At 47.3% G+C, this 27708-nt stretch overlaps 2 protein-coding genes across 7 annotated transcripts in view; both read right to left on the reverse strand.

Moving 5' to 3' along the window:
• Nucleotides 1-125: 125 nt before the first annotated feature.
• SLA2 (Src like adaptor 2) lies at nt 126-23582 on the reverse strand. 2 transcript variants are annotated; one of them, XM_081097077.1, is made up of 8 exons: nt 23254-23582; nt 18191-18324; nt 15507-15606; nt 15056-15142; nt 13301-13404; nt 2685-2834; nt 1624-1756; nt 126-1202 (listed from the first exon to the last, which is right to left on the reverse strand). In XM_081097077.1, exons 2-8 carry the CDS (start codon nt 18279-18281, stop codon nt 1049-1051), a joined length of 819 nt encoding a protein of 272 aa, XP_080953203.1. In that variant the 5' UTR covers nt 18282-18324; nt 23254-23582; the 3' UTR covers nt 126-1048. The 2 variants fall into 2 exon arrangements, with proteins under 2 accessions (XP_080953203.1, XP_080953202.1); XM_081097076.1 differs by having other exon boundaries at nt 18191-18336; nt 23254-23539.
• A 2392-nt stretch (nt 23583-25974) lies between these two features.
• The window catches only part of NDRG3 (NDRG family member 3), an 83381-nt gene continuing 81647 nt past the window's right edge, over nt 25975-27708 (reverse strand). For all 5 annotated transcript variants that reach the window (XM_081097084.1, XM_081097082.1, XM_081097086.1 and 2 more), the window contains one exon: nt 25975-27571. In XM_081097084.1, the coding sequence (XP_080953210.1) occupies nt 27390-27571 (182 nt within the window). In that variant the 3' untranslated portion in view covers nt 25975-27389. The remainder of the gene's footprint in view (nt 27572-27708) is intronic.

The raw sequence follows: 27708 nt of genomic DNA on the forward strand, positions 1-27708 counted from the left end.
TGGCATTTCAAGTCTTCCAAAAACAGTATGGCAATATGTGCGTGGTCCATAGCACAATATAAGCAGCATCTGGTAACAGTTGCCATTGTAGAATGTTTTCAGATACTTGAATAAATCAGATCTTTAATTGACAACTGTTGATGATACCTGGTAAAGCCTTTCCCACCTCACCTCTAGCTTGAGAACCTAGTAGGAACACTAGAAGTGGTGTCCTCCAACATCCATCCCTCTTCCTCTCCCTGCTCCTTTAGCAGCCCAAGCCAGGCTTCTTCCCCTTTATGGGTTAAGGCTAAAGTCTTAGCTTTGTGGAGAGAGGGCTTACCACTTTCTGATGCCCTAGTGCCCCTGCCCAGCACTGAGAGCTACACATAACACCTCATCACAGTGTGCTAGTCTCAGAAGGTGTCATTTTGCATTGGGCCACTAGATGGCAAGGCCAGTAAGGCTTAACCAGGTCCCAATAATAAGTTGCAAAATGAAATAGAAATCTGAGAGCTACAACTGTCCAGAGAAGGACCTGGACTGTCAGACGTTCTCTCTGCTCTAGGGTTAGGGGGAGGCTGGACAGCCCAGGTTCTGCTGCTCTGGTGAGCCATCTATTCCCTCTGCTTCCACCACCCCCCCCCCCCCATACATTTTCTTCAAATGTTGTTTTTTCTTGATGTTAGTGGTTGTTTCTACCTTGTGGGTGGGACTGGGGACTGGTTAGCAGGTACGGGGGGCGGGGGGGTGGTTTGAATGGGACTCAACTAACGGGAGGAAGATGTGCTGGAATTCCCAAACTTGTGCACTGACTACATCAGACCCCAGAGGAAGTTTAGGCTCTTTGGAGCCCTGGCCCTGCTCTCAGCTGGTCTGTCCTTAAACTAGAGGTTGCAGGCAGGGCCATGGCACTGGGAGGAGGTATGTGACTTCTTAGGGCTGAGAGGAAGGAACAAGATAGAGGTGGGACCTTGAATGTGCCTCTGTATCCCTGTTCTCTCCTCACTCAGTTCAGTCTTGCCTGTGGGGTGCACAGTTAGGCTGAGCTGCCTTGGGATTCTAGGTGCTACAACCTTGGCTCCCCTTTTCGCCTCTGGGCTTTGGCATCGTCCAAGGAGATGTCATCAGTCAGGCTGATGTAGGAGCTGAGGGCCTCCCGGAGTCCCTCGCTGATGAGAGGTGCCTCCCCTGTGGCAGGTGCTTCAGAGAACAGGAGGGAGCTATGGAGAATGGAAAAGAGCTGGGTCAAGGAGCCGTCTCCCCTGCATTCACCACATAGTTCACCGTTTTTAATTCACTCCTGCTAAAAAAAATTCACAGTGGCTCTCTGTTTCCTATCAGATCAAACCAGAGCTTGACTTCTTCACTCAGGACTGGTACTCTTTGTTCTACCTTATCTTATCTGACCTTCCTCCCATTCTGGCTACCTTCATGTCCAGGCTGCCCATTGCATGCCCACTTTATCCTCCCTGCCACTGCCCCCTACCCACCTGATGAACCTAGGCTGTCCTCTAAGTGCTCAATCAATGCTCACTGGTCCCCCAGTATCCCTGAAGTTGTCAGGTTCATTCTGGGTTGTGGGTTCCCAGGGGTGAAGCCTCACTCCCTTGTTCTGCCTTCATGGCCCAGGGTTCCCCTCACCTGTCCAGCGCTTTCCAATTGAGGGGTGCCCTCTGCACAGTCACAGGTAAAGGTATGTCCTTGCCAGGGACCGGGCCAGCCCTCCGCAGGGCACAGGGCTTCTTGAGGAGGCAGCAGATGTCATCCGCCAGCTCTGAGGAAGAGACCTAGACCCTTGACATGGGTGACTCCAGCCCTGCTTTCCTCCCCAACAACCCCTACCCTCACCCGACAGCTTTACACACTTGGCAGATTGGGGCATGGTCTAAAAAGGATTACAGCACAAGAGCCCCAAGCTGTTGGTCTCCTAGAGGCTGAGATGCAATCAAAAGTTATTCTGGGCTAGGTTCTGGGAGACTTAAATTTACTGAGGTTTGGGGTAAGTTGATGGACCTCTGTGAGCCCAGTTTCTGGCTAGGAAAGCACTTCGGGAAGAAAACTAAGGAATGCGCAGTGTCCATCGCATGAGCAACCTCCCAACGAACCCCTGATCAGTTTTCCCAGTATTCTCCCCTCTACATCCTCCAGTGCCTGTTACTGCACAGGCACCAGAAAATGCTAAGAATCAACTTGAATTCCACAATAGCAACAGATTTGGGCCTAGTTCCTGTAGAGACAACTGCGCTTCCCACTGGGGCTTTGACTCGGAACTACTGTGGATGAGTTACTGGCCTGCACTCACAGGTGGGATAAAGATAGGACTGCCTTGCCTGGCTGGTGTGGCTCAGTGGTTGAGCGTTGACCTATGAACCAGGAGGTCACAGTTCGATTCCAGGTCATGGCACATGTCCAGGTTGTGGGCTTGATTCCCAGTGTGGGACATGCAGGAAGCAGCCGATCAATGATTCTCATTATTGATGTTTCTATCACTCTCTCCCTTTCTCAAATCAATAAAAATATATTTAAAAAAAAAAGAGACAGCTGCCAGCCTGTGTTTCTTGGCACAAGGACTGGCATGAGGGTAGGGGAGGCCCTTCTTCCATCTGTCTGGATACTCTTTAGCAGGTAAAGTGTCTAAGGATTCTCTGACCCCTAAAACTCACATCCCAGTCTACTCTCATGGAGGCAAGGAAAGGCCATACCAGAGTAATGGTCCACTAGGGCCTGGAGTGAGGGGAAAGTGAAGCGCGGCGAGATGTACAGCCAGCCATTGTCAAGGCGTTGGATCCTGTAGTGTCTGATCCGGTCCCAGGATGCAGGGCGGCTGAGGCGGACTGACAAGGAGTAACAGCCTAAGGAAGAAAGAGTCCAAGGTGGGACTGAGGTCCTCTGGGACCTGGCTCTGCCCAAGTTGGCAGGAAGAAGCGATGAGGTGGCCACAGTGGATGGCCCTGGGTCCAGGCAGAAGAAATAGGCAGAGAAGGACAAAGTCTTGTTCTCTTGGTCATAAATGACAATACATAATAGGTACGGCTCTTGTGAAATGAGATCACGGATACAGAGCCTGGCACAGTTTAAATGAACACTAAGTGTTGGCTGTTAGAAAGACTCAAGTGGGCAGAAGAGTTAGAATGTGAAAATGTGTCTGTAGATGTCAGCAAGGACAGGGAGAAAGAGGAACCTCTTACCCTGCCGGTGAAAAGATGAATTAGTACAAGCCACTTCGGAAGCAGGTGACATTAACTAGTTGAGCTGAACATGCACCTACCTCACACTCCCAGCAATTCCATCCCAGCATGTTACCTTAGAAATGCACGAGCAATATTCACAGCATTGTTTGGAAAATCCCCAAATTGTGAACAGCCCATAGGCACTCAGTAGAATGGTGGATTATATAATGTAAGACTGTAGAGAAGTAAAAGTTAATAACCACTACACATTTAAGCACAGATAAACCTTAAAAATAATGAGCTGAAGCAGGTAGTCACAGAAGCATACCTTCAGCATGATTCTATTTATATAAAGGTCAAAGGCAGTCAAGACTATTACACAGAGATACATGTATGACAAAGCTATGAAGAAAATAATGATTAACAGTGAAGCATGCAAGGGGCTTCTAAGGGATTGTACAATTTCTTAAGCTGGTAAGTGGACACCTGGATGTTGGTTTTCTCATTAGGCGTTAACTTAAATATGTACATTATATACATGCATGTGACAGAATTTTTCCTTTTTTTAGTTTTTAAAATCAACTTTATTGATGTATAATTTACATATAATAAAATGCACATGTTTAAAGTGCACAGTCTGACAGGTCTCAACAGAAATTTTAATTTAAAAAACTAAGTAAAAAAAGCATATGGTTGAAAAATGAACACAGAAAAAAGACTATGTAAAATCATTATACTATGCAGATCTCCAGCAGTTTTTCATCAGATGAGGCTGTATATGAGATAACTTGATAACTGTAAGAAATGATAACTCATTTCTTAAATCAACACTTCATCAACCAAATGGAAAGAAGATGCTTAGTGAAATAATCTGTTATTACTACCATCTAATGATCTAACGCTATCTGTAGCTTTCATTTATTGAGCGTCTACTATATCCTTCATATGGATTTTCTCATGTTATTCTTATAACTATCCTATGAGGTAAGTACAATTATTCCCTCTTTACAGATGAGAAAACTGTCACAGACAACCTGGAAGAGGCAGTAACCCTGTCACTTAATCTTTTCTGTGGAATGCTAATAAAAGGTGGGAATGAATACCAAACAATAGGTACTATCAGTTCTAGGAAGTTCTAGGAAGTGTTTATTTTGAGGAAGTATTAAATGCTCCAATTAAAAGGCAGAGATTTTCAAACTGGATTTTTTTAAAAAATATATTTTATTGTTTTTTGCCGAAACCGGTTTGGCTCAGTGGATAGCCAATTTTTTACAGAGAGGAAGGGAGAGAGATAGAGTCAGAAACATCGATGAGAGAGAAACATCGATCAGCCGCCTCCTGCACATCTCCCACTGGTGATGTGCCCGCAACCCAGGTACATGCCCTTGACCGGAATCGAACCCGGGACCCTTCAGTCCGCAGGCCGACGCTCTATCCACTGAGCCAAACCGGTTTCGGCTCAAACTGGATTTTTAAAAAGCAATATCCAACTGTATGATAAAAATACTTTGAATATTAAAACCCAGACTAAAAGTAAAAAAATGTATCATGCAAACATTAGTCACAAGAAAGCTAGAGTGGTAATATTGATATCAGACAAAGTAGAATTCAAGATCAAGAAGATTACCAGAGGTATGAGGGATATATCGAGAAGACATAAAAATCCTGAATTTGTATGCACCCAATTGCAGAGATTCAAAATATATAAAGCAAAACTGACAAAATGAACAGAAAAAAATAGACATTCATGATTATAATAGGAGATTTCAACATTCCTCTCTGAGTACTTAATTGGACAGAAAATCAATAGGGATATACTTGTAGAAGACTTGAACAAAACAATAAACTAATTTGACTTAATTAACATAGAACACTGCACTTATCAACAATATACGTTTTCTTTCAAGTTCAGATGGAATATTGAGATAGACTCTAGACTGGGCCATAAAAACATTTTAAAATATTGAAATAGCCCTAGCCGATTTGGCTCACTGGATAGAGCATCAGCCTGGGGACTGAAAGGTCCCAAGTTCAATTCCAGTCAAGGGCATGTACCTTGGTTGCAGGCACATCGCCAGTAGGGGGTGTGCAGGAGGCAGCTGGTCGATGCTTCTCTCTCATCAATGTTTCTAACTCTCTATCCCTCTCCCTTCCTCTCTGTAAAAAATCAATAAAATATATATTTTTAAAAAAGATTGAAATAATTAAAGATATGTTTGCTGACCACAGCAGAATTAAATTATTAATTATAATAAAAAGACATCTAGACAATCCCCAAATACTTGGAAATAACCCAGGTATCAAAGAAGAAATCACAACCATAATTAGAAAATAATTTAAATAAAAACAAAAACTTGTGAGCTCAGCTAAGTCAGTACTTAAGGATACATTTCTAGTTTAAATGTTTACATTGGAAGAAAGGTATAAATGAAATAAAATAAGCTTCCACCTTAAGAAGCGATAAAAATAAGTAGAAGGAAATAAAGCAAAAATAAAATGGAAAACAGTAAAATTAAAAATCAAATGTTGATTCTTTGAAAAAGATTGATAAAATTGATAAACCTCAAAATAGACTGATCAAGAAAGAAACAAAAAGGTTCTGGCTGGGTAGCTCAGGTTGTGAGAGCATCATCCCCATACACACAGTTGCAGGTTTGATTTCTTGTCAGGGCACATACCTAGGTTGTGGGTTCTATTCCCATATGGGAGGCAACCAATCAATGTTTCTCTTTCATATCAGTGTTTCTCTCTCCTGAATCAATAAACATGTCCTCAGATGAGGATTTAAAAAATCACGAGAAAAGAATCAACCAGCTGGTGTAGCTCAGCAGTTGAGGTCATGGTTCACATGCCCAGGGTTGCAGGCTCCATCCCCAGTATGGGGGTGTGCAGGAGGCAGCCGATCAATGATTCTCTCTCATCACTGATGCTTCTCTCTCTCCCTCTCCCTTCCTCTTTGAAATCAATAAAAAAAATATATTTTTAAAAGCATCAATAATTGCATAAATAAGAGGAACAACAAATTTCTCCCCCGCTTCCTCTCTAAAATCAATTTCAAAAATTTTAAAAGCCCACAAAAACACAGATTACCAATATCAGGAATGAAGAGAGGACATCACTATAGATTCTACACACATTAGAAGGATAATAAGGGCATATGAGCAATTTCATGCCAGTAAATTCCACAACTTAGATGAAATGGAGAATTCCTTAAAAGACACCAATTATGAAACTGACAGAAGAAATAAAAATTTTGAATATTACTATATCTGTTACATAATTTGAATGAATAATTTTCAAACTTCCTACAAAGAAGACTAGATCCAGATGGTTTCACTAGTGAGTTCTGTCAAACATTTAAATAAGAAATAATACCAGCCGAAACCGGTTTGGCTCAGTGGATGGAGCGTCGGCCTGCGGACTGAAGGGTCCCAGGTTCGATTCCGGTCAAGGGCATGTGCCTGGGTTGCGGGCACATCCCCAATGGGAGATGTGCAGGAGGCGGCTGATCGATGTTTCTCTCCCATCGATGTTTCTGGCTCTCTATCTCTCTCCCTTCCTCTCTGTGAAAGATCAATAAAATATATATATATATATATATATATATATATATATATATATAAATAATACCAGTTTTACACAAACTTTTTAAGACAATAAAGATGGACAGAACACTAAAATCTCTAAAAATCAAGTGAATAAAAAATCTGATGAACAGAATGAACTGGTGAATATAACAGAATCAGGGGCATAGAAAGGGAGTGGACTGACTATTCTCGGGGGGGAAAGGGGTGTAGAGGGTTTGGAAAGAGACTTGACAAAAATCGTACACCTATGGATGAGGACATTGGGGGGGATAAGGGCAGAGGGTAGGGTGAGAACTGGGTGTAGGGGAGCTATGGGGGGGAAAAAGAGGAACAACTGTAATAATCTGAACAATAAAGATTTAATTTTTAAAAATATACAAAAAAATAAATAAAATAAAAATAATAAAACTCTCAAAAGAAAGTTAAAAAAAAAAAAAGCCTAAGTGACCATTAAGACTGGATGATTGGATGACTGGCTGGTAGCTATGACATGCACTGACCACCAGGGGGCAGACACTCAACCTCCTGCAGTCCCTCCCACAGCCAGCCAACTTCCCAAGACAGCCCCAATCGCTGGCCAGGCTGAGGGACCCCATCTGTGCACAAATTCATGCACCGGGCTGCTAGTATTTTATAAATAAGAGCCTAAGGACCGTTTGCCTGCAGGGGCTCTTCATTTACTCTGTAAACTGGGAAGAACCTCAGACTGAACTCTCAGGTTCCCACACTATGCCTGCTTATTTACACAGTAAACCACTGCAGGGAACCCCTGGTTTTGTCTTTCAACCAATGGACTGAAACCTGCCCTGTCCAATCAGAATTGCACAATTAGGCCTAGCTGGTTTGACTCAGTGGATAGAGTGTCAGCCAAACTGAAGGATCCTGGGTTTGATTCTGATCAAGGGCATCTACCTTGATTGTAGGCTCGATCCCTGGCCGTGGTCTGGGAGTGCGTGCAGAGGCAACCAATCTCGCACATCGATGTTTTTCTCTCTGTCTCTACCTCTCCCTTTCACTCTCTCTAAAAAATCAATGGGAAAATATCCTAGGGTGAGGATTAACAATAAATAAACACACAAACAAATAAAAAGAACTACACAATTATATCTTCCTTTGCATCTATACCAACCAATAAGAACTGTCCTATACTGATTATTCAACTAACAAAACACACAGTACTAACCAATCAGAACTGCATAATTCAGACCATTCAGAACTGTATGAATTTGGAGTCCTAATTTGCATAAAATTAGACCAATTGGGAACTTTCTCTATAAAAGGTGGCCTCCCTTTGTCTGGGTAGAGTGTACTTTCAGTTTCCACTGGAGCCTGCATTTCTCTGGTTTGCAAACTGTTTCAACTGAATAAAGTCTCTTTTTCCTGCACTTTTCTGGATATTTTTCATGAAATTGGGAATATAGCAAAAATGTTCTCACCACTTCATTCATACTAGAGGTCCTAGTCAGTAATATAAGGCAAGAAAAAGAAATAAAAGATATATGGATTAGAAAATAAATTGTATTTATAGACATGGTGATCATATATATAGAAAATCATAAGGAATCTACAAAAAAGCTACTAGAACTAATAAGTGAATTTATCAAGGATACAGGATACAAAGAGAAGTGTGGAGTAGGATCCCTGCTTCCTTTTTCTTGTTCTCTACATGAATCTAAAAGCTCTTTCACCTCTGTATTTTTAAGAATAGTCTCTTCTGGAACTATGCTGTGACCCTGAAAAAACCCTGTATTTGGAAAAGGCTAAATATCTGAAAATAGGTTCCAGAGGCCAACCAACCCACATAAACTAAACGACCAAGTCCCTACATCCTCTGCATGGTTCTTCAGTAGCTCTACTCTGACCACTATCACCACAGTTACTAGAACCAGAAAGGTATAATAAGCTCTGTCAAACCCATGTGAGGCTTTTAACACCATTGTGGGGACAGGTCACCTACCAAGGTCATCTGTAAGTGGCCTGTGTGCCTGTTACCCATTGTTCCTTTCCACTGCATGTTTCAGCCAGTCCCAAATGCATACTGCTCTCTCCCAGCCCCAGGACATCTCCTTTGTAACTCAGACTCCTGGGTTTAAATTGCACACACTTTACAGCACATTATTTGACCTCTCAGATCTGTTTCTTCATCTGTAAAGAGTGATGATAATTGCCCAGTCTGACCAGATCACCACGAGGATGCAGGTGATGAAGCAGGTAAAGCATTTAGCATGTCTGGCATGTAGCAAGCACCCAATAACCCGTATAGGCCTCTGGCCCTTTGCTTACACTGTTCCTTCTATATGTAACACTCTTCCACCTGCGTAACCCCCTCCTTCCCTTTACAACTCAGCTCTGCTCAGACAACTCCTCCAGAAGGCCTCTGCCTAAGAGAAGCCCCAGCTCTAGGCCTGCCCAGGCACAAGTACTTTGTGGCACCAAGCGTCCTGCTCTGCCATCATCTGTCTCTCAACCCTACCCCTCACCTGCCCCAAAACACATAACCAACTGTGAGCCTCCCAAGGGGTGGTCTGACCATCTTCCCATCTCAGAAAACAGCAGCATTATTTACCCATTACTAAGCTACTAACCCTGGAGTCATCCTTGACTGCTGCCATTCTCTCAACCTCACATCCAGCCCAACAGAAAACCCTAATGGCTACACTGAGAACACATCCAGAATCTGACCACTTCTCACCCAGATGGAGCCTGCCGTGGCTTCCCATTTCTACCTGACCCCCTGCCAAACCCTCTCTTCATTGCAGTTAAAGGATCATCAGGTCATGTCACTCCCCTACTCAGAACCCTCCCTGTCACACTTAAATCCAAAGTCCTCATCCTGGGAAAGCTCCAGAAGGCTTAGCCAATGCCACACCCTGGCCTGCAGAGACCTCTGGGGTCAAGCACCATGTTCTCCCAGGTGTTCTGATGACAATGCCAGGAGTGAGGAGGGCGAGGGGTGGAGGGGGGTTCTCAGTGGTGAGAGGGGTCAGATTAGGAGCTGTGTGTGGGAGGTAGACCTAGCAGGATCCTCCTGAACTTCCTCTGCTGAAGTCTCTGAGAAGCTGATAGCCTTGAGGAGGATGCTGAACCTTGGACCCTCCACTGTCTGAGCCTGAGGGCAGGAACCATGAGTTAACAGCCCTGACTCCCAGGAGATGCCAACTGACAGAATGGACAGAGGTGAGCCCCTCAGTAGCAGGAAGCATGACTTGCTAATCAATCACCTTTACAGTGTCCAACACAGAACAGACACATAGTAGGACAGCAGGAAGACAAGGGGGTGATACTGTTGGGCCTGGCCCTGACTTCTGGAACAGTCCTGTGACCTCCACAAAGTCTTCAGTGCTCCTTCACAGACCAAAGTTTTGGGCCTGACTTGGGCCCTGCCATGGCTCATCCCTGGCCTAGAACACAATCAGGTATGCCAGAGGGACTCTAGAGAAATGAAGGGTGGCTTTCTCTCTCCCCCTACAGACTGTGAGTAGGGTTCTTGGAAGCTCACAGGCCTTCCTCCTCTGTCCACACACAGGCTCAGAGCCCCTGCAGAATTGCCTTCCCAGAGGTACATCTGGACCTTGAGCCAAAGAAAAGCTGGTCCTGATATTACTCACTCGGTCAACAGTTAACTACCATTGTATACACAAGATGCAACATGTAAACATAAAACACACAGTCTCTTATTCAATCTGGGTTCCCTAGATTTTAAGTGTGTTTTCAAACTTAAAAGAACATAAGAAGCGCCGAGGCCGGTTTGGCTCAGTGGATAGAGCGTCAGCCTGCGGACTGAAGGGTCCCGGGTTCGATTCCGGTCAGGGGCATGTACCTGGGTTGCGGGCACATCCCCAGTAGGAGATGTGCAGGAGGCAGCTGATCGATGTTTCTCTCTCATCGATGTTTCTAACTCTCTATCCCTCTACCTTCCTCTCTGTAAAAAATCAATAAAATATATTTAAAAAAAAAAAAAAAAGAACATAAGAAGCATGGGGGAGGGGGGGTTGTGAAGGGAGCAGATTTCTGACCTCGGAGCCCAATAGTCCGATTCGGTAGGTCTGAGGTGGGGCTCAAGGGTCTGCACTGTCAAGAAGCTCCGACAGTTCCTGTTCACTCACGTCTGAGAAGCACTGCTCTAGGATGTCACTCGGGCCCCAAAGCTGCGGTGTCAAACATTTTTTGACCACAAACCACAGTATGAAATTTTACACTATGAGCCAGGACACAAACAAAAGTTTGATGAAGCAATATTTTCCCCAACCCCAGTGATACACTCTTAAGTTTTCTGCTGTATTTCATTTCACTCACTGGTCCAGATCCACTATATCAATAGATTACAGGGCCCTGGGTTTTGACCCTGGCTGCACATCATAATCACCTGGGGGCAAAGCAATAAATAAAGACGACATGTATCCATATGTTCATTGCAGCATTATTTACAATAGCCAAGATATTCACACAACCTAAGTGCCCACGAATAGATGAGTGGATAAAGAAGAAGTGGTGCATATATACAATGAAATAAGACTCGGCCATAACAATTTAAAAAAGAATGAAATCTTGCCACTTGCAACAACATGGATAGACCTAGAGGATATTGTGCTGAGAAAAATAAGTCAGATAAAGACAAATGCAATATGTGGAATCCAAAAAACAAGTAAACAAACAGCAGACCAGAAGGGGAAAAGTCACCTGGAGAGCTTTTACAGATTCCAGGGCCAGGCCATACCCTTGACCGATTAAGTCAGAAACTCTGGGGGTGGGTGCAGGCATCAGCAGTTTATAAAGTTCCCCCAGATGATTTCAAAGTGCAACCAAGGTCCAGATCAGCGGTTTTAAAGTGTGGTCCCCAGGCCCGCAGCAGCAGCCTCATCACCTGTTGGAGAGGCGAATTCTCAGGCCTTGCCCCAGACCGTCTGCATCAGCGCTGGGTGTGGGGGCCAGTTTTTTGTTCTAATAAGCCCACCAGGTGACTCTGAGGCCCACACAAGTTGAGACTGTCTGGTCAATAACAACAGAACTAAAATGATTTCTTGGCCTATAAGACTCATGGTTTCCAGTTTGACAAACTGTCCAAAAGGAAGCCCCAGATGAGGGATTACAAGGTAATACAGGGGAACCCTTTGCCTTTCTTGCAGAATTGGCAAGTCTCTTCCTTTTCTGATACTGAGAGCTGCATTCTGATCTACCCCCGTGGTGTTGGCTGTGGGAAGCTCCGAGTCCAATCTAACCTTAACCCCAGTAACCATGTGGATCCTTATCTGCTTTCTCCTGTCCAAGTATTTCTCAGATACTTCCCTTGTATATGTGCCTTCTTAGGAAAGGGGTAGAGTGACCATAAGGGCTGGTCAGTATGCTCTTGGTGTTGAACCAGACCAGAGAAGGGGGCGGGAGGGGGGGGTAGGAGCTGAGCACAAAACACTTCCTGTGGCTTTCAGTGCTCACTGGGGCCCTGTCTACAAGCCCCTGACCCAAGGCAACACCATCGATGTGGTTTCCTGTTTGCAGCTGCTGCACTCGGACTCAGCCCCCATCCCAGCAACCTACAGGTGTGTGTGATGGTGGAATACTCATGCTGCCTGGAAAATAGCCAGAGGGGCTGGGGAGAGGACAAATCAGGGAGCTCCCCGAGAAAGGGGAGGAGAGGCAAGGATTCGCTGGAGGGGCTCCCCCAGGAGGGAGACTGAGTAAATAACAAAGAACCCTGACAGCCCATCATAGCTGTTTCAAATTAGGGCAAGGGCTGGAGGCTGGTCCTCACTTGTGAGTATCTCCTCCCTACCCCACCACTGTGCTTGTAGTTCTACCATTATTGTCACTTGTGGGCCTTTCCTGGGTGTCTAAAGTGAGGTGAACTCTGGCTGGGTTTGAATCCCAGCTCTGCACTTCTTAGCTGTGTCTCCCCAGGCAAATCGTTTCTCTTCTCTGGGCCTTAGTTTCCTCTCTGTAAAATGGGTACAATGGAAGAACAACCCCCACAGGATTGTTTGAGGGCCCTGAAAGGGCCTGAACACAAACGCGGCTGCTGCCACTCCTTCAACGTCCCTCTCTGCCTCTGCCGAAAGGGACTCAGGTCAGCAGCTCAGAGGGAGGAAGGGGCATCAGAGATAGGCTCCATCAACTTCATGTTTTGTTTGCAAAGGCCCTGTACCTGAGGTGGGAGAAGTCTCATCTGAATGTGCAATGTGACATGTCCCTATGCCTCCTTAGGCCTCTTTTCCCATCTGAACAGCAGAGAAAGGAAGGTCATGAGATGGCTTCCAATGGGTTTTCTGGCTCTGGCTGGCTGGTGCCCCAAAGCACGGAAACTTTGTTAACTTGTCAACGTTTTGCTAAGAGATAGGATCATGTCTGGTGTCTTGGGGAGGGAGAAATCATTGCTGGTCAGGGAAGGATATTTTGTTGGATTCCCTACTGAGGGCCATTTACATCCTGTTAGAAATGCAGGTTAGTGCTCAACTGCTAATGGGCTCTCACTGCAGCAACATGGCAGCCAGTTAGTCAGACTGCCTGACTCCAGCCCTTGGCACTTCACTTCTGACCTCTGCCCCCAAGTCAAGCCCCAGTACCCACCTCTCCTGGTCTGGCTCTCCCGAATGAGGAAGGCCCCTCCAGGGTTTCCAGGCAGCAACAGCAATTCCTCAGCTTTCTCCCGGCTCAGGCCCTCATATAGCCACCTGGGAAAGAAGCAGACGGGAGTCAGCCTGGGGGTGGCCCCCCAGCTTTGTCCTCCTGGTCCTGGCTCCAGGGCCTCTGAGGACACCCTCATGGGGTCAGCCCCAGCCTTTTCTGCCTGGAGATCTCATTCCCAAGAGCCCAGGGAGCTGGGAGCAAGTTGGGAGATCCTGGCCTCTCTTCTACCACTGCCCAGTCTCCTATCATCACTATGCTACTCACCTTTCCAAGAATTGTTCGTTGTATTTTGTTTTAAAATTTTAGAAAGTATTTTATTTGGGCATTTTAAAGATTAACTTTGTAGCCCAAGGTATGCAGGCGAACCTTTTTTCATTATCACAGAAATATAACTTGCAACGAAGCTGTTTTGTGGACAGACAAGCTGGAATTCAAATGTTCAAGACGCCTAAAATTTTGGAAAATATCATGCAGCCCACTGGTCACCATATGTGCCTCTCAAAGCTCAGCCCTTCTACCACCCTGCTCCCCGACGCCTCTTTCCATGCTGGGATTTTGATTACTCTGAGCCCATATTTTTCTTCCTCTTTTCCCTTAATCCCTCACCTATATATCTATATGGACTTAACTGTAAGGGGAAGTTCTGCAGGAATTTTCTGGTCCTAAGTCATCAGCCTCCTAAGTCATGCCCTGTGACCCCAGGCAAAGCCTACAGAAGCTGATTAGATGGAAATGCTGTCTCTGTGTCATTTTGTGAAATTCCACAGTCAAAGCCAGAGTCAGGGTTGAGATGATTCCAAGTAAATAGATTAGAGAAGCTGTGTCTCACTTGGTGCCAGCAGCAAACTTAGACGCGTTTTATAGAAAATAAAACAAGTCATTCTTGTTGACTTTTAAAAATTGTGATGTCTTATGAAAACTGAGGATGTAAATGAAAGAGTGGCAAGGGAAGGGCACTTCTAGAGAGAGGGAGCTCCTTAGCTTACACCTGGTGCCATGCTGTGGATGTAAAACCTCCAACCAGCAGGCCCAGACATCAGAGCACACATGGCAAGGTGGGTTCACCTGGCTTGCCGACAACTCTGAGAGCTGATCCCATGAGGTGTCCTCACGTCCCAGGATCCCTGTGTTACTCTCATCAGAGCCAGACACACCGTGAGCCCCAGAACAGGAAGACCCTGCAGTGCTGCAGCCCTACTTTCTCTCAGAGCTGCAGAGTGGAGGTCACAGCTTGCACTTGCACAGGGACACGTTCCTGACCCGGTGTTGTTCAGGCAGGTCCCACCGAAAGGCACTGCACTTCCTCTCTCTCCAGGCACGGGATTGGCTCTGGAGTCAGTTCCTTTTGTCACTGGCTTTTGGCAGAGAGCTGGCAGTGCTCTGTAGAGACCCTGTGTCCCAGGTCTGGCCCTCCCCCAGAAGCCCTTGTTTTCTTGCCTCAGGACATTTATTCAGGCTGCTCCATTTCCTGCAAGTCCCCTTTAGCATTCTCTACTAGTACCACCACATTGCCTGCAAACCACCTCCTCTGGGCTCCCAAGTCCTGCAGGCCTGTCTGCTCCTGAGGGCAGAGTCTGGGCCTGATTTTCCCCTGTCCCCAGCTTTGCTCAGCACAGGACTGGACATCAAGGACTATGCTTGTGGGAAGTGAAAGCAGGAAGGTCCCTTAAAGCAGGGCCTGGAGTGGAAACTCACCCATGGGAGATTTTGGCCACATGGATGCTAGGAACGCTGTACTCTCTGCCGGAGCCCTCTGACAGCACCGTCCACCAGTCTCCGTCTCTGCAGAGACAAAGGAGGGAGACCCTCTCAGAAGGCCCTTGGAACTGCTCATTTGAGATTTATGAGGCCCTACCAGGCTGGATCTCACCTGAGTTTCCCAGGTTTCCTTGCACCAACTAACCCAGGTACCCCTGGGCAGTAAATGGCATGATGCAGGACCCCTGTATGGCCTGCCCACCCACTGCTTCTCCCTGTAGGTGTGTCATGCTGCCTGAAATCCCAACATCAGGGCCACATGGGAGCTTGGCACCAAAGGCCATGCTCTTTTCTCCTGGAGGGAGTGGCCCTTCCTCCCATCAGTGTATCTTCAGGTATCAGGGGGAGGGAGCAGATCACCCCACACAATGCCCTTGGAACGACTTACTCAGAGATGATGGTCAGTGGCTCCCCCAGTCTCAGTGACAGCTCTGCCTGCTCTCCCACCGGGAAACTGCCCAGGGCCACGGCTGTGGCCTTTCTCCTTTCTGGATGGAGGGACAGAGATGGTCAGCCTCTTGGCCAGCCCGGTCTCCAGATGTGAGGTCTAGGAGTGTGGAATCCCACCATCAACCCTCACACAGGCACTCTGGGCTGGTTCCTATGTGTCTTCTCAGACACACATGGAGATCCCTGTGGTGACCCCAGATAGGAGCTCCTCTGAGCCTGGTGTTCTCGTTCTCTGAACTGTCTGCAGCACAGGACCTGGACATCCCAGGTGCAAGGAAATTCCCGACGCCTGAATAAACAATGCAAGCAAGTCTTGTGGAGGGCATCCTACAATAAGCGTCAAACCAGGTTTCCGGGAAAGGTCCCTCCCCCTCCTGGAAGCCCTGGCCATGCACCTCTAGGAACTGCTAAGCTGCATATGTTGTCCCCTCGATTGCCCCCCTCCGCCTGGCTGACTCACCTGCATCCTTCACTCCCCGCATGAGATGTCCCTTCCTTAGGGAAGCCTTCCCTGACAAACCTCTTAGCAGACACTCTTGGTCAGAGTCTCTTAAATCACACTGTTGCCAAAATCTAACACAACTATAACTGATCATTGGCTAAACACCCATCTCTGGGACCCTGTCTCTGAAGGCAGGGACTGTGGTCTTGTCTACTACTGTGAACCCTGGTTGTGCGTGCACAAGGCCTGGCACAAAAGCCTTAGACTTTGTATGGATGTAAGGCTGATGCACAGATAACTCATGGAACGGGTTGCCCAAAAGCCATGTTTCTGCTGTGACCAGAACTAGGCCTACAGAGAGAGGCCTGTCCTTTTCCAGGAGACCTTGGCAGAGGAGGGAACACAGCCCGCGAAGGCAGGGCACCTGCATGGGGGCTGGGAGACTTACACACACAACCCCCGCCCCCCCTGCCCCCCCAGCACCCTGGGCATGACTCAGAGCAGTCCTGGGGCTGCTGCTTATAGCTAGATTCAGAGGAAATGAGGTGGAGGTCTGTGTGGTTTCCAGGTCTCTTCCTGAGAGGCCTGCTGGGCCCCAGGCTCTCTGTGCAGATTGGGTGGCTACAGGGCATAGGGCTTTGGGACTCAATGGCTGTAGTGGCTGGAGACAGTGATATTAGGGAGATGAGGATACTGGGGGCAGGGGCTGAGGAGAGGGAAGGAAGCCCCAGACACTGTAAGGGAGTTTTCAGACTCAGACAGATCCTGCCCAAACACTAATATGCAGACATTTGATTCTGCAATCTCCTAGTTCTGTTTAAGTGTGTTTTCCATGTCCTTCCTCCTAAAAGTGCCACTTGGTTTAGAGTAATCTTGTTATCAGTGATGGTTAATTTTATGTCTCAATATGGCTAGCCCACAATCCCCAGATATTTGGTCAAACACCAGTCTAGATGTTCCTGTAGAGGTATTTTTTAGATGGGATTAACATTTTAAATCAGTAGACGCTGAATAAAACAGATTATTCTCCATAATGGGCATGGGTCTCTTCCGACCACTTGAAGACATTAAGAAACAGACTGAGGTCCTTTGAGGAAGAGGGAATTCTGCCTCCAGACTCAACTCTGGAATTCTGCAGCAGCAGCTCTTCCCTGGGTCAGCAGCCTGCCGCCTGCCCTACAAATCTGAGACTTGCCAACCCCCACAATTGCATGAGCCAATTTCTTAAAATAAATTCTCTGTGTCTACACACACGCACGCACAGACACACACCCCAATACCTTATTGGTTCTGTGGTTCTGTTTCTCTGCAGAACTCTGATGAATACATTATCAAAACCCCAAATCAGGATGTGTCTTGAGAAAGGATTTGTGGGCTATTTTGGGGAACAAGAAAAACACTTGGGGCAGTAGCTTTGACATAAAAATATTAGAATTTATTTTGATTGTCTAATTGTCCTAAAAAGTAGCATTTTTTATTCAGGACTACCTTAGAAAATAACAGCTATAGGTTCAACATATTCATTGTATATGACAATTTTTTCCAATTGTCATAGCTTTAATTTTGCTTCAAGTATTTCACAGTATCTCTCAGGAGAAGAGGAGAGGCTTTGGGGCATCACTGTCTAGTAGAATTTTATAGATAGAAATGATGATGAAAATGTTCTATAATTTTGCTGTCCAATTAAGGTAGCCAGTAGCTACATTTGGCTTTGAAAGCTTAAAATGCAGCTAGTGTGACTTGAGGAGCTGAATATTTAATTTCATTTCATTTAAATTAGTTTTAACTTAAATTTAAATAGCTTCACATAATTAGAGAATATTGTAACGGACAGTGCAGCTATGGAGAGCTACAGAAGTGGGACTGGTCTTAGAGTTGCCAGTTCAGCCTCCAAATACATTGGTTGAGGAGGAAGGAAGCCTTGGGAAATGCCTGCAGGACTATCCCCCAGCCTGGTTAGCAACTGTCACTCTCTTAGATTTTCTCCTGGTTGTTTAATGTTGACTGCTAAAATGTAAGCTCTACAAGAGCAGGGTCTGCCTGGATGGCTTACAGGGAGGGCCTGGTATACAGCAGGCACTCAATGACGCTTGATGCTGTTTGGAGCGGCTGGTCAGGAAGGCCCTGGGCAGCCTGGTAGTGCCTGGGAAAGACCTGGCTGTCTGGGCCCCGAAGCTTACCTGGTTGCATGGGTACAGGGCCCTGGTCTTGGACAGAGGGACTTGAGCTTGGGCTTGGCAGACTTTTTCCTCTGCTGGGCTGACTTCCCATTGCCTCTCAGAAGAACTCTCAGAAGCACATCGTGGAGAGAAATCTGAAAGAGATGCTGTGATGGGGAGAGAACTGTGGCTCCAGGCCTGGTGTGGCACCCTCCCTCCCTGACTCTGTCCTACTAACCTCCTTGCTGAGGCCTGCAAATAATCTCCCTCCCATCAGGACCAGGCTCCAGACTGCGAAGGGTCTCTTCACTGTGGACCCTGTTTTCTCCCGTGTTACTGTGCTTTAGCCATGTGCTGTTCTGTTTCTGGGCCTTTGTGTGTGTGGTGTACCGCCCATTGGCTGGAAGGTGCTATTTCCCCTTCAGGGCTCTCTTAATTGCCCCCTGTCCCAGGAAGCTTTCTCTGAACCCCACAGCCCTTGCTGTTCATTCAGATGGTCCACCCAGAACCATTTCCTGACCTGGGATCATATTTTGGGTGACAGGGGACAATGATAGGTCAGAGTTCACTCTAGGCATACCAGAACCCATGGCTAGTGTTACAAGTGGACAAAGGGGTCCTAGCCAGTTTGGCTCATTGGATAGAGTGTCCGTCTGTGGACCAAAGGGTCCCAGGTTCGTTTCAGGTCAAGGGCATGTACCTTGGTTGCAGGCTCCTCCCTGGCCTGAGGCCCTGATCAGGGGTGAGTGCAGGAGGCAACCAATCGATGTGTTTCTCTCACATTGATATGTTTCTGTCTTTCCTTCTCCCTTCTACTCTCTCTAAAAGATCAATGGAAAATATCCTCAAGTGAGGATTAACAACAACAACAAAAAGTGGACAAGGGGAACGTGGTGTCACAGCAAGCTAAGGTGATGCTGGGCAAAGATGACTAGGAGGCTGTGTGACACAGTGATGACTTGCAAGGCTTTGGAAGATTGGTGTGGAGCCATTTCCTCTCTGCCTCCACTTCCTTATCTGAAAAACGGGGATAACAATACTTAACATTTCAGAGATCACACATGTGAAAAGCCTGCTTCTACGTCACTAGGCCTTGAATGTCACTCACCAGAGGCTGCTCCTAAGAGCCTTCCCTTTTCTCTCTTGGCTCCCGGTTGTGTTCCTTCCTGTTTTGTTCATTTATTAAAGCTTTTGTTTATTTAATATGCCATTATTCTACAGCTCAATGTGTGTTCCTTCCTGTTTTGTTCATTTATTAAAGCTTTTGTTTATTTAATATGCCATTATTCTACAGCTCAATGAAGACAGGACCTCTCCATATTTGCCTGTTTTCTCAGCATTTTGTGAGGCCCGTGGCCCACAGAAGGTGGTCAATACATATGAACTAAATGGATGAATGTAATTATTAGTTCTTTGGACGGTGTCTTAAAAAAAAAAAAACAACTGACAGGAGAGAGAGAGACAGAGAGAGAGAGAGAAAGAGAGAGAGAGAGAGAGAGAGAGAGAGAGAGAGAGAGAGAGAGAGGAGAAACTTGTTGTTCCACCCATTTATGCATTCATTGGTTGGTGTATGTTCCCTGAAGGGGGATGGAGCCTGCAACCTTGGCTTATTGGGATGAGGCTCTAACCAAATGAGCTAGCTGACCAGGGCTGGACAGTTGTCTTATCCTTAAAATAATTTAAATTCCCAGGTTTCCAGGGTAATGCTGATTTTTCTAAACACTATTTTAAAGTGTTTCAGGGAGGTGGTTTCATGCCTTTCCATAGAGAGATGCATAATTACACTAGTTTGTGATATAGCAGGCTCTGTCCTTGCCCTTGAATCCTAACACCATGCCCGGGTGAGGACAGGTGTCTGTCACTATCATGGATTGACTTTTAGGGCCTCACAGGCCAGTCCTGTCTGGAGTAAAAATCCTGCCTTATGTGCAAGGGGATTGCCCTCAGTTCTGCCATCTTGTGTCATCGACAGGGGCTAACAGTGCCTGTTTCTGCTGCCTCCCACTGGGCTTTCAGGATTCATGGGACAGGAGTTCCCTTTTTAAAAAAAATTTATATTTTAATTGATTTCAGAGAGGAAGAAAGGGGGAGAGAAAGAAACATCAATGATGAGAGAGAGTCATTGATTGGCTGCCTCCTGCACGTCCCCCACTGGGGATCGAGCCCACAACCCGGGCATGTGCCCTTGACTAGAATCAAACCTGAAACCCCTCAGTCTGCAGGCCGATGCTCTATCCACTGAGCTAAACCAGGCAGGGTGGACAGGAGCTCTTTAATACAAAACAGGCCTAATTAGCAAGTGGCTCCTGCTGACTTTGGGATTCTGAAGCCTTGGCAGCCTAGCACAGGGGTGGGCAAACTTTTTGACTCGAGGGCCACAATGGGTTCTTAAACTGGACCGGAGGGCCGGAACAAAAGCATGGATGGAGTGTTTGTGTGAACTAATATGAATTTAAAGTAAACATCTACACTAATAAAAGAGAAACATGGTAATTGGTGTACGACCGCTACCCTTTTCATTGGCTAATCAGCGAGATATGCAAATTAACTGTCAGCCAAGATGGCGGCCGGCAGCCAGGCAGCTTGAAACTAACATGAGGCTTGCTTGCCTTAGTGACGGAGGATCGTTGGAGGAAACCAACGTTCCCCGCCTGCGGCTGCAGGCCTCTGAGCGGGCAGTTTAAGAAACATTGTAACAAATACCGCCGGACTTCAGCCAGCAGATTCACAACATTGTAAGCAAAGGCCAGAAACCTACTTTCAGCCGCGGAGGCCTAAGAGCTGGAGCCAAGCCTCAAGGTAAAGCTTGCCCAGAATAAAAAAAGAAAAAGAAAAAAAGGAGCGGTTGGGAACTTCAGTCACTCCCAGCCTGAAAACAGCCCTCAGCCCCTCACCCAGACTGGCCAGGCACCCCAGTGGGGACCCCCACCCTGATCCAGGACACCCTTCAGGGCAAACCAGCCGGCCCCACCCATGCACCAGGCCTCTACCCTATATAGTAAAAGGGTAATATGCCTCTTGGCACCGGGATCAGCATGACAGGGGGCAGCGCCCAAATCCCCTGATCACCCTGCGGCTCTGTGACAGGGGGCGGGGCCCCAACCCCCTGAGCATCCCTGCTCTGTGCCTGATAGGGGGGAGCTCCCAAACCCCCCCCCCCCCCCCCTCACGGGCCCTGCTCTGTGTGTGATGGGGTAGAGCCATAACCTTCCCATCGGCCCTGCCATGAGTGTGAGAGTGGCGGTGCCCCAACCCCCTAATGGGCCCTGCTCTGTGTGTGACGGGGGCAGTGCCTCAACCCCGATTGGCCCTGCTCTGTGCGTGACAGGGGGTGGCGCCGCAACCTCCCCATCGACCCTGCCTTGAGTGTGACAAGGGACGGTGCCCCAACCCCCCAATTGGCCCCACCCTGAGCGTGACTGAGGGTGGCATCACAACCTCCCAATCTGCCCTGCTCTGTGTATGACGGGGCGGCGCCCCAACTCCCCAATCGGCCCTGCTCTGAGCCCGACCAGGGGCTGCACCTAGGGATTGGGCCTGCCCTCTGCCACCCGGGAGCAGGCCTAAGCCAGCAGGTTGTTATCTCCCGAGGGGTCCTAGACTGCGAGAGGGCACAGGCTGGGCTGAGGGACCCCACCTTCCCCCCGAGTGCACAAATTTTTGTGCACCGGGCCTCTAGTCATTACATAAAAGGGTATGGTCTTTTTTTTTTTTAGTTTTATTCATTTCAAATGGGCCGGATCCGGCCCGCGGGCTGTAGTTTGCCCACAGCTGGCCTAGATGGTGCTGCTGCCTCCTCAGGTCTCTGACTCCTTCACTGCTAAGGCACCCCTTCAGGTCAGGTTTTCAACATTCCTGCCGCTCCCATGCCTTTCCCCTTGAGTATGAGGTGCGGGCTCTATGTTCGACTGTGCAGAAAATCCCCAGGGAGATCTTTCCTAGGTAGCAGGAGTGATTAATTCAGGCCAACCAGGCTGGAGCTGTGTGACTTCAGAAAGAGCATGCATCCTTTCCATCTCATCTGTGAATTAGGGATAACTCCAAGTCCACAGGGCTGTGAGGGGAGTCGAGGACCCCGGCACAGAATGGGTGCTCAGTAAAGTTTAGTTTCCTTTCCCCTCCTTCAGCAAGAAACGTCACCACAATCACCAACTGCACTAAACCCAGAAACTTCTTCCCGCTGCAGGTGGAGCTGGGGGATGGGCCGAAGGAAGTAGAAGTGCACTCAGACTGGAAGCCCCCAGCACCCTCTGCTAGCTCCCTTCACCTGGTGGGGCCAGGAAGCCTCCTGGGGGGCAAAATGAAGACCATGGGGTTGGCCAACACTTTTAAAACAGAGGACCTAATAATTAATTTATAAGCATTTGAATAACTTACTGTGTGTTAGGCACTTTCTAGGGGACCTGGGCCAGTGGGTGGAAGGAGGTAGTAAAAAGCAGCTGAGATCAGCACAGTGCCCACAATGGTTTTTATATCATCTCACTTGGTCCTTTGAGAGGTCTGCATTTGAATCCCACTCAGATACAAGGACCAGGACCCACAGAGCCCGACCTCATGCTCACTGCCACACAGCTGGTCAGTGCAGAGCTAGGTCTGCCATTCCTGCCTTTGTGCTTTTGTGCTTCAGAGGATAATTTCTCAGTGGTGGGGTACAAGTGGTGAGTTTGGATTGAGCTCAGCTTTCTCTGATTGAGCTGAGAAATATCACCTTTTTGAGAGGAACTGACGATATTAGAGTTGAAAGTGTCTTCAGAGATTATAATACCGACTTCTCTCATTCACTGAAGTTGGAAAGCTGGGGCCCAGAGAGGGCCCCAAAGTCACACAGCAAGTTGGTAACTGAGATGGGACCAGACTAGGCATGCAGACAAGCTGGAGGGCACAATGTACAACTCCAGAGGACAAAGGTGTAGGAAGGGGGGGCCTCGGTTCCTTCAGAACCCTTAGAAATCATCCCTTATCTTCCGTAGAAACCTCCTTCTCCTTGACCTTTCCCCCAACTATAAAGCCCACTCCCAGTCGCTAAGGGGCCCATCCTTCCCCACAGGCCCAAGGCCATTGGAAAACAAAACAAGCATACTTACTGTTTTCCTGTCACCAGAGGCTTGGAATGGGGGCTCGACCAAGACACATGCTTTGGCTGGAGAGGTTAGGGCTTTGGGGGGCCCTTCTGGAAGCCTGTCAACATCCTTAGTCCTAGGACATCCAGAACCCTCTTGGCCTGGGAGAATCTTCAGGGAGAGGCCCTCGATATGGCTTTTGGTGGCTTGGTTTCTGCCTGTGGTTACCTGGGATGGACAGGAGCCTGGACTGGGTGAGCCTCCCAAGCGCAGGTGGGCCAGAGAAGGCCCAGAGCTCTCTGCGCCTGTGACAGAGTCCTCGGGGCTCCTGGCTCATATCTGCAGACTCTGTGGTTCTCACAACCACCCATTTCCTCTGACGGCATCACAGACCATCAAGGAGCCACCTTCCCCGAGTTCCTGTTTCCTGGGCAGAAGCGGCTGCCTTCTCCCTCCAGGAGAGCTTGTTTTCTATCTTTACAACTTGGTCTTGCCCAAGGAAAACAAAACTGAGGCAAATGAGCAGGAGGTTCCAGGTTTATCTGATTATAATAGTCACCCGAGGGGCTTGTTAGTGTCAGAACCCTGGGATCCTCCCACATCTGAATGCAAGTCACCAGAGGAGCAGCCTAGGACTTTGAATTTTAAGTCCTGGCAAGTCTGGGAAGCACTGCCTTGGAGTGCTGTGTCCCAACCTTCAATGTGTATAGCAATCACCCAGGGATCTTGTTAAACAGCAGATTTGGGTGTGTCTGGGCTGGGTGGGGTTCAGATTATGTACTGCTAATTACTCCCAGGTGACACCCATGTTGCTAGTCTGGGGACACTTTGAGTAGCAAGACCTTTGGATAGCGCTTCTCCAAGTGTGGTCCCCAGACTAGCAGCTCAGCATTATCCAGGAATTGTTAGACATGCACATTCTTGGGCCCTATCTCAGATCTACTGAATAAGGAACTCCGTGGTGGGGCCAACAATCTCCCACAAGCCTTCCAGGTAACTCTTGTTGCACACCCCTCGCTTGGGAATCACTCAGCCGGGATAAAGAATCTCTGATATTATGGCCTTTGATTATTGTTACCTCCAATCATAGAAACTTAAATAAAATTCCCAGCTTGTTAAAATCTCAATAACCAAACCCACTTTGCAGCCTTTCCATTAGGGGGCTTAGTATTACTGCAGAGATTTTTTTTAAAACACCAAATGACCCACTGCTCTGATATAGCTGACTCCAGCTCAGATCATGCAGCTTTTGGGGGGGACCTGGTCAGCTGGGGCACACTCCAGCTCAGGTTCTCCATTTCCGCTAGGCAAGGTTGGTCTGACATGAACTCCGTGAGTACTTGGCATGGAGAGCTGAAGGAGCCAGAGTGGAGGTGCACTCCACTGGAGCCTAGATCCGACGCTTAGTTCTGTGACCATTTCTCATCCATAAAATGGGACTAGTGTGTATCTCACTGGGCCAACAGAAGGAAACATATAGGAAGGCGCTAAGGGCCCAGCCTGTAGTAGGTGCTCAATAAAAGGCTGAAAAAACATGAAAATACATTGGTTTTGGAAGAACTAGGAACTTTTTCTAGTGAGGTGACCTTGGCAAGTCACTTAACTCCCCTTAGCAGTTCTGTCTCTGTGAGACAACCCACTGTGCCTTGCGAACTGGATAAAATGACTTGGAAAAGAGCTTTTGAAAAAAATATGTATTTTTATTGATTTCAGAGAGGAAGGGAGGAAAGAGATACTGCTTCCTGCACACCCCTCGCTGGGGATCAAGCCCACAACCCCGACATGTACCCTGACTGGGAATCGAAATGTGACCTCCTGGTTCCTAAGTCAATGCTCAACCACTGAGCCATGCCAGCCGGGCTGGAAGAGAGCTTTATACAATCATCACATACAGTATACCTGGCCCTTTAATTACCTCTCACAGAGCAGGCACCCAAGATTTTTTTGGACTGAACAGGAAGAAAGAAAACGAAAACCAGAAGGGAAAGAGTGCAGTTAGGGCCAGTAAGGTGCATTCATTTAAGGCCTGACTCCAGGCACAAGGCTAAGGTGGGAAAGCAGGCAACCATCCGTGCCAAGTGGGGCCAAAAAGGCTGCAGCAGTGTGGCTTTTAAGAGGAACTGTCCATCACACCTCCGCCAGCTCTGGAACTCTGTGTTGGCCTGCAATGTCGGGAACTCAGCTCGGTGACCTGTATCTATCCTCGTGCATTTGTTTCATCTCCTCTACCAGACTGAGCAGGGTCTGAGTCATTTTACAAGTTTCTCCCTCAGACACAGCAACCTTGCTGTACTATGACTATAGTGCTCCTGGATCATTCAAAACTGACCTGAGATGGTGGCCTCCTGAAATTATTCTTGGTGGGTACAAAGAGAGTCATTTCCAGAGAAATACAGCCTGGTCTGTTTAAACCAAGTGGTTGTAGATTATTGCTGAGGAGCAGGACTCAGCAACCCCAGACGGCAGAGCTGAGGTACGGAACACATTTCCAAGACCTCAGCTTCTCCTCCATCACAAACCATGGTTGGACTTCTCACGATTTTTGGGTTGGATAGAGGATGTGTGTGTGAGACAGACTTGGGCTTCTGGTACGACCTTAGGCAAATTATTTATCCCAAGACTTCATTTCTTCGCTGGGTGGGATAATGATCAAGTATGTGGAAATGCCCAGCACAGAGCCCATATACAGTAACTTGGTCCCTCCCTGAGCCCCAGTGAGTGGCTTGAGAGAAATAAGACCAGCAGTTGGGTAACAAGAGACATATACAGCTTTATTTAATAATCTGTAAAAAGGCGTCCTCCGGCAGAGTGGCGCATTCCCTATCTTGGCAGAAAGCGAATACTACGACGAGAAAGCCCCTTCCTAAGATTTGGAATTGTGTCGCCCTGTGTTTTCATCTTGATGCTCTCAATAGCTGGGCCCCGGCTGTGTGGCAGCTGGTTTCACCCTCCACCCAGCGATACTCACACAGTAGTTGACTGAACACAGTGTTACCTGGACAGGCTGCCCTTACAGACTGACCCCTTCCCTCCTACAAAAGAGTTCACAGAATTAAGAATCTTCCTGAGAAATGAGTCCTATCTCAACTTCACTTAGCTTCCATTAAATTTGCTGCAAAAAAGGCTATATTTATTAAATAGGATATTATGTTAATGCCAGTTCCTCTTCCCACTGCCATTTCCTCACCACCTACATAATTTTCAGGCCATACCTCTCCCTTTTTGGAGGATGGAGAGTGTTTCTCCATCTCTCCGTCACAGACCTGGAGGCATTTCTTGCAGATGTTTGGTAGTAGTATCAGACAGTTTTGCTCCAGCAGAGTGAATGCCTGGCATTTTGTTTTCAACCTTCCTGTTCTAATAGAGTCCAATAATTAAGCCACGCCCACTCCCTGGGAACTACTCCATGTTGCACCAGAACCTCATTATTCATGGGCTTCTAACAGTACATATCCCTCCCTTTACTTATAGAATAGTGTATGAAAATTCACTTGGACAGGAGAAGGTCGCTGGGCACCCTGCCTGCTTCTCTATGTAATAGGCTCCCTTCTATTGGTCACAATCAGTCAAGAGTCCAAACAGTGATTATGATCTTCCACATTCCTCAGAGCTGCTTTCTTCAGAAGTCACCTTGCAAATCTTGTTGACCAATTTGGAACCAAAAGAGTATGTAGTAACCTACGCCATCTAGAAAGCTGTTCTGTGTATTTCCCCTAAAAACACCATTGAAAATGCAAAAAAAGGTCCCTTTTTTGTTTTTTGTTTTTGTTTTGCAGAAGCTCTACAAGAAAGCATGTCTAAAACCACAGATCTACGCACACACAAACACAGACACGCGTGCTCACACACATTCGTCAGGATTAAAGAATCTTATCAGATATGTAGTTGGGAAAGCATGGAGAAAAGCTGGCAAGAGAAGATATGGAGGTTTGATCAGTTAAGGACGTTGGAATGTTATAGAAATGGCATGGAAGTGGTTCCTGGTACATACAAAAAGGGGCGTGGGCAGGCAGAGAATGATAAATCCAGGATACCAGAGAGAAAGAGTCAGTGGTCATGCAGGAGTAAAGATAGATGCCGGTTTGCTGGATGAAATGTTATATTGTGGAGTGGTCGTTTGAGGAGGATGGACTTGCATGGTCCAGGGGAGGAGCATCTGCTTAGCAGGACACCTCCATGGTCTGGTGTCTGTCCAGAACATCAGGGGACTCAGAGGATTCTTGAGTTCCATCTGACTGATTGCTGGTGACAGATCGGCTGAAGGCACTTTCTCCAGAGCCGATACTACTTGAGGTTGAGTGGGTTCGTGATCGGACGAGCCGGGTCATGCTGGCAGATGGTACTGTAAAAAAGAACCAAGAGGACTAGAAGATGGAGCCCTGGTTAAATTCAGTTAATCCAGAAGTTTCACCGAAGGCTTTATGTTTAGCTTTCCCAATCCATTTAAGGTGACACCCAGGACAAGACAAAGCCATCTTC

The sequence above is a fragment of the Myotis nattereri genome (genome assembly GCF_964212035.1).
Source record: "Myotis nattereri genome assembly, chromosome: 8".
Taxonomy (NCBI): domain Eukaryota; kingdom Metazoa; phylum Chordata; class Mammalia; order Chiroptera; family Vespertilionidae; genus Myotis; species Myotis nattereri.